Source organism: Mus musculus, chromosome 8 (genome assembly GCF_000001635.26).
Source record: "Mus musculus strain C57BL/6J chromosome 8, GRCm38.p6 C57BL/6J".
NCBI lineage: Eukaryota > Metazoa > Chordata > Mammalia > Rodentia > Muridae > Mus > Mus musculus.
Genome location: NC_000074.6, coordinates 106,119,265 through 106,126,633, shown reverse-complemented (window position 1 = coordinate 106,126,633; position 7,369 = coordinate 106,119,265). Strand labels below are relative to the sequence as shown.

The following is a 7,369-nucleotide window of genomic DNA, read 5'->3' as shown; positions in this document are numbered from 1 at the left end:
AGACAGACAGACTGAGACAGACAGACTGAGCTCCAGGTCAGGCTGGGCTAGAGTGATACCCTGTCCTCCCCAAGAAACAAACAAAAGGAGAAGAACCAACAAAAAAGGAGAAAAGAAAAAGACAAAACACAACACAGTTCTTCTCATAGCATTTCCTGTTTTACTTTTCTTTTCTTATGGAGGGTGAGGGTTGGGGCGGGTGTTTTGTGTTAGTAGACAAGGTCTTACTGATGTAGCCTAAACTGGGATCCTTCTGTTTCAGTCTCCAGACTGCTAGGATTATAGGTATCTACTATCATACCTAGCCTTTCTTTTCAACTAATGATTCCATTCCTGGAGGCAGAAGAGCTGACTCTGCAGTTAAGAGCACTTGCTGCTCTTACACAAGACCCAGGTTTTGTTTCCAGCACTCACATGGTAGCTCACAACCATCTGTAACTCCCATTCCAGGGGATCCAATGTCTTCTTCCAGGTTCCCCAGGCAGGCACATAATGTGCATACATAAATGCAGGTCAAATACTCATACACATAAATGAAGTCATTTAACAAATTTAAAGATTACATTCCTATATATATGTGCAAGTGGATTAAAAAAGTATGTCTATATAATTTTCCTTTTTAAGATAACTATTTCTGGGGCTGGAGAGATGGCACAGTAGTTAAGAGCACTGGCTGCTCTTCCAAAGGAAATAAGTTCAATTCCCAACATCAACATGGCAGCTCACAACTGACTGTAACTCCAGTTCCAGGGAATCTGGCATCCCTTGGATGTATGTCACATTGACATACAGGCAGGCACAATACCAATGTACATAAAATTAAAAAAAAAGTCAAAGAAAAAGAAAAAAAAACTATTTCTGACTTGAGAGGCAGAAGCAAGCTGATCTGAGTCATAGGATGATCTCTGAGGCTTGTTAGCTGTCTGCCTAGCTTGAAAGACTTATCTTAAAATAATAAGGTGGAGAGTGAAGAACTAAATTCATATCCTCTCTCTCTCTCTCTCTCTCTCTCTCTCTCTCTCTCTCTCTCTGCCTATACATATGTATTCAAAACTCTCTCTCCCTCGTCTCTTCTCTTTACCCCTTCTCTCCCTCCCTCCTGGGATTACAAGCAGGTGCCATCATATCCAGAAGCAACTTCAATTTTCACTTCATTTGAATGTATGTGTTCATTCACTTATTTGTATCATAGTTCATCAATTATATACGATGCTTTACATGTTTCTGCCATTTTCAGATGGTAAAAGAGATATTTAGTTCCCTACTGTACCATTTTCTTCTTTGTTTTTGGTATTTTGAGACAGGTTCTCTATGCATCCCTCCATGTCTTAGAACTCTCTCTAAGCTGGCCTGAACTCAGAGATCCTCCTGACTCTTGAATGCTAGAGCTAAAGGTGTGTACAACCATGCCCAGCTCCTTGTATTAAATTTATTGAGACGGGGTTTCACTTTGTAGACCAGGCTGGCCTTGAATTCAGATATCTACCAGCCTCTTCCTGAAAGGTGTGTGATACTATGTCTAGCCATTTTCTTCCCTTCAAAGAATGAAATGAACTAAAAGCCCAAAAAGTCAACAGTCTTTACTACCAGTACCAACAGATTATGTAGGTCATAGCATCTGGCCCAGTTTAGCAGCTCACAACTCTTAACTCCCAACACCTGAATTTGTCTGTGCCAGCACAACACAAGTAAAAAACACCAGCAGTATCTGCAGCTGCCAAAACAAAACAGTAATGACAACAAAATGTTCCTTAGGAAATGGTCAAATTAGCAGTGCTCTGAAATGTCCTCCACAGCAGAACAGGGTGTTATATAGTCATAGGCCTCCCTTTAAGGATACTTCCCATGCAAAAGAATCTAAAGTTGTATTTCACAATAACTGGTATGGTGAAAAAACAAATTAACAAACAAACAAAACCCCTCAAAATCAGATGAGGACGAACAAGGTGACCAGGGTATATCTTTGAAATACTTACAAATATACAAAAACTCAAGAGGCTTTTGGGTATGTTTTTCCCCAGTTTCTGTGTAACAGCTCTGGCTATCCTGGAACTCCCAAAGATCTGCTTGCCTCTGCCTCTGGGGTATTGGGATTAAAGGCGTGGGCCACCACCACCTGGCTTGGTTTGTTTTTTGAGACAGGGTCTCTACATATTCCTTGCTTTCTTGGAGTTAGCTATGTAGACCAAGCTAGGCTCAAATTTACAGAGACACTCTTGCCTCTACCTTCTGTCAAAATAATTTTTCCTTCCCTTTTTTGCCCAGGGTGGTGATAAGGACTGATTCAAAGGGCCTTTCTTTCATCTTTGTAATGGATTTTGGGTCCTATTTGGACTCTTATTTAATCCCAGCAGAGAAAGAGACAGGTGGATCTTTTGTGAACTTTAGTGAGTTCTAGTACAACCAGAGTTACATACTAGAGACATCCTGTATGTAACTGGATTGGCAGATGGGAGGGAGAGACTATGGGAGAAATATTTAGGCTGGACGTGGGAGGATCAGAAGGTCAAGGATAGATTGAGCTACCATTAGAATGTATCAAAAATATTTTTTGTTAACTTATTAAAGCCCGATCAATGTGCCTTCTCAAGCTAAAGACAGAAATAAATTCTAAAATATTTAGCAGGTATCGGAATTTTTTTGCTGTCTCAATATTTTTTGGCTTGGTTAATTGAGACAAAGTCTTTCTACATAGCCCTAGTTACCTTAGAACTCACAGGCTGGTCTCCAACTCACAAAAAACTACCTCCTCTGCTTCTCTTTTTAAAAAAAGATTTATTTATTTTATGTGTCTGAGTACACGGTGTAGCTGTACAGATACTTGTGAGCCATCATATGGTTGTTGGGAATTGAATTTAGGACTTCTGCTTGCTTTGGTCAACCCTGTTCACTCTGGCCCAAAGATTTACTTATTATTTAAATAAGTACACTGTAGTAGTCTTCAGATGCACCAGAAGAGGGCATCAGATTCCATTACAGGTGGTTGTGAGCCGCCATGTGATTGCTAGGAGTTGAATTCAGGACCTTCGGGAGAGCAGTCAGTGTTCTTGCTCACTGAGCCATCTCACCAGCCCCCTCTCCTCTGCTTCTCAAGTGTGGGATTAAAGGCATGCACCACCACATGCAGCATCATGCAGTCTTCATTGGTAACTGAAGTTTATTTAGCTAGTCACTTGGCAATCCAGTTTCAGAGTGCTTCTCAGCTGCCCGTGTAGCTGGTGAAGATCTCTCCACTGTACTATGACAAAAAGGGAGAATATACCTTGCTCATCACCCTCTGGCTTTACTCTTTGCCCTTTCCTCCACTCCTCTCAGTGGACTAAGATTTAGTCATCAAAGTGGTAACTGCTTTGATAAAACTTGGGAGAAAGAAAAACAAGAAATCAAAAGGAGGCTGGGCAGTGGTAGCACATGCCTTTAATCTCAGCACTTTGAAGGCAGAGGCAGGCGGATTTCTGAGTTTGAGCCCAGCCTGGTCTACAGAGTGAGTTCCAGGACAGCCAAGACTACACTGTCTCAAAAAAAAAAAAAAAAAAAAAGGAAAAGGAAAAAAGAATCTTAACTGAACGAGTAGGAGATACAAGAGAACCCTATTCTGAAGTGGGAGTGGGTGGGTTGGTAAACAGAGGGTTTTTGGAGGAGAAACCAGGAAAGGGGAGGATAACATGTGAAATGTAAATAAAGAAGATATCTAATTTTAAAAAAATTAAAAAGAGAATCCTATTCTAATTAATTCATTATAATTTGGGATCCCTATTATGCTAGTTTGATACACTATTAACAGAAATAAAGACCAAGTATTATTCCCACGCCTTTAATCCTGACACTCAGAAGGTAAAGGCAGGTGAATCTCTAAATGCAAGGCCAGTTTGGTGTACATTCCAGTACCAGACCAGGCATTTACAAGGTGAGAACACATCTTAAAACAGACACTAAGCTCAATACCATAATGGCAACACAGAATATGTAGGTTTACTTATCTTTATATTATTTTTAGGGTCTATGTAGCTCTGGCTGTCCTGGAACTTGCTATATATCAAGGAACCTGACCTTGACCTCACAGAGACCCAACAGCCTCTGCCTGGATAAGTCAGCATCTCAAGCAACAAACAAACAAATCAAACATTAGACCCCACCCCCTCCATATCTAACAAATCAATCATTAGACCCCACCCCTTCACATCTAACAAATCAAACATTAGACCCCACCCTCTATAACAAATCAAACATTAGACCACACCCCTCTATATCTGATTCTTTCATTTCACAGCTTCACATCCTTTTAAAGTTACTATCATCTGTGTTTTCTTGCATCTGTCTGTTTAGTACATGTGTGCAAACAATGCATGAACAAGTCAGAAAAGGGTGTGAGACTCCCAGGAGCTGGAGTGCAGGTTGTGGGGCTGAGAACCAAACCCAGGTTCTCTGAAAGAGCAAGTGCTCTTAACCTCTGAGCACTATATATACTAGCTATACACACATACTTTTTTTTAAGCCAATATAACTAGTGATGAACATCATTATTGACAAATTGGTGATCTACATATGGGAAGAACACGGAACGGTTAAACACTAGAACTAGAACTCACTGTAGAGACCAAGCACACCTTTAACTCACAGAGATCTACTAATGTAACTTTGCCTGCCAAGTGCTGGCTGGAGTTAAAGATACACACCAACCACTCCCAACACTAAATTATTTAAAGTTTTCTAGCTAAAATTCTGTAGTTTTCCATACTGTGCTAATTTTCTGTTAACTTGACACAAGCTAGAATTATTTGAGAGATGAGTATATTTTGTCAATTGAGAAAATGCTTCCAAAAATCAGGGTGCAGGCAAACATGTAGGGCATTTTCATAATTAGTGATTGAAGGGCCCAGTCAATCATGGGTAGAGTCACCTCTGGGCTGGTGGTACTGGATTCTATAGAGAACAGGCTGAGAAAGCCCCAGGGAACAAAGCAGCAAGCAGCACTGCTCCATGGCCTCTGCATCAGCTCCTGCCTCCAGGTTCTGTCCCTGCTTCAGTTCTTGCTGGCTCTAACTGCTTTTGATGATGAACTGTTATATGAGTGGAATAAACACTTCTGTTTCTATCACAGTTAGACAGGAATTATGTGATAGCAGAGTAGTCCTAGCTTTTAAAGAAGTCAGAAATCCAGGGTTCTAAGGTTTTGTCTGGTAATCAAGAGATCTCAAACTCCTATAATACTGGGCTGGAGAGATGGCACAGGAGTGAAGACTGTTTTTGCAAAGGTGATAGATTCCATTTTCAGTACCCACGTGGTAGTGCAAAGTCATCTGTAACTCCAATTCCAGGGGGTCCAATGCTCTCTTTTATTTTCTAAAGATACCATACACACATGATGTACATACAGCAAGATCCAAAAACAGGATTTTATAAAAAATCTTAAAATCCTGAGTATTAATCATGCCACCTAAGGCCTTTTCTAGTGAAAGTTAATAGCAACTGACATGGGCTATAACTCTAGTTCCAGAAGAAGGAGCGCACTTTTTTGGCCTTCAAGGGCACACATGGCAAACACGTGGTACATAGAAATACATGCACGCAAAATACCCATATGCATAAAAAAGAACAATCTTAAAATCAAATGGCATTTTGGTAACTGGAATCCACATATTTCTAGTTCCTTTCTCTTTTTTTCTCTTCTTTTTTTTTTTTTTTTTTTTTTTTTGGTTTTCCGAGACAGGGTTTCTCTGTATAGCTCTGGCTATCCTGGAACTCACTTTGTAGACCAGGCTGGCCTCGAACTCAGAAATCTGCCTGGCTCTGCCTCCCAAGTGCTGGGATTACAGGCGTGGGCCACCACAGCCTGGCTATGTATTTTTAATTTCTATCACATGCTTCCCCTCGCTCCAGCACTGAGAATTGAACCCAGGACTTCTCTACGTGCCAGACAAGCACTGTAATCATTTTCCTTTTTGGGTGGAATTTAGTGGCATATGCCTTTAATCTTAGTATTAGGAGATGGAGGCAGAGGCAGAAGCAGATCAAGGACAGTTTGATCTAATCTAAATTGCAAGTTCAAGGCCAGCCAGGGCTACACAGGGAGATGATCCTAGAAGAAAGAGCGGAGGAGACGACAACAAACAAAACTCAACTCTGAGACACTTCTTGAACTTGAGCTCCTCAGCAGGTAGCTAGGAGGATGGCACTACCACCATGCTCACCCACATACTCTAAGTGACTCTAAAAGAATCTGAAAAAGGAGCTGATCCAATAGTGAGGGAAGACTGTAGACAGCATTGAGGGTGAGGCCAAAGGCTTTGGTCCTATTTCACAGAACCTATGCTGTTACTATGGCTTTGGTGTTCTTCCAAGTAGAGCCACAGATGAACTACAGGAGTACAAATGTGGGTCTAAAGGGCGATCAAGGATGAATACTCTAGATTATCTCTAAATACTGGACACAATTTTCTGCTCTACTTCTATTTCATACAGTCTTGTATCTAACTTAGGAGTACTTGATCCGAACTATATAGACTTAGTACTCCAGCTACTAAACTTTATTTTTAAAAAATTGTATTCAGTGTGTGTGTGCATGTGTGTGTATGTGCGTGCTCACTCACAGCTCATGCCACAGTTGAGTTCATGGAGGTTAGTGAACAACTCGAGGAAGCCAGTTTTCTTCTTCCAGATGAGTTCTAGGGGTTAAACTCAGGCTAGGCCAGAAGTAAGTACTTTACCCACTGAATTATTTCATCAGCCCAGCAAACAAACTTACAAAGTACCCAAGCCATAAATAAGTTTTATATATACCGAGAAGTCTCCTTGGTTCTAACAAATTTATTTAAACATTCGCCTCTCAATAAAACTAGACTAAGCTCTTGAGCTGGGTGGTAGTGGTGCATGCCTCTAACCCCAACATTCGGGTGGAAGAGGCAGGTGGATTTCTGAGTTCTAGGTCAGCTTGGTGTACAGAGAATAGTTCTAGAACACCAGGGCAGGGAGAAACCCTGTCAAAACAAAACAGAAACAAACAAAAAAACTAGAACTAAAATTTGCAGATCAGGTGTAAGAGCCTAAGTATAAAAGTGAAAGTGTACCTACAAAGACAATGAAGGGGCCGGGCCTACCATGAGGATGCCTGTGCATACCCCTCCTTTGTAGCACATGCAAATCCAGCCATGGCATGCAAATACCAGACTAGTGTACAAGAACAATGATACATTTTAATCAACACTCACCCTCTAGATTCTCCAGAAAGGAACTGGACATGAGAACTCACTGTGATTGGGCCATTTCTCTGTTGAACCTGATGGCTGGTGTTCCAAGTCAGATATAAACTGGTCTGTGTCAAAGAAGACAACATCACTACTGAATGGAACAAACCAGAGGTTGTACTTAA

At 41.0% G+C, this 7,369-nt stretch overlaps 1 protein-coding gene across 3 annotated transcripts in view; it reads right to left on the bottom strand.

Moving 5' to 3' along the window:
- Nfatc3 (nuclear factor of activated T cells, cytoplasmic, calcineurin dependent 3) overlaps positions 1-7,369 on the bottom strand; it is a 71,720-nt gene that overhangs the window by 3,904 nt on the left and 60,447 nt on the right. For 2 of the 3 annotated variants that reach the window (NM_001368797.1, NM_001368796.1), the window contains exon 10: positions 7,209-7,312. The exons of the other annotated variant lie outside the window; for it this stretch is intronic. In NM_001368797.1, coding sequence (NP_001355726.1) covers positions 7,212-7,312 — 101 coding nt within the window. In that variant the 3' untranslated portion in view covers positions 7,209-7,211. The remainder of the gene's footprint in view (positions 1-7,208; positions 7,313-7,369) is intronic. 3 annotated transcript variants of the gene reach the window in all.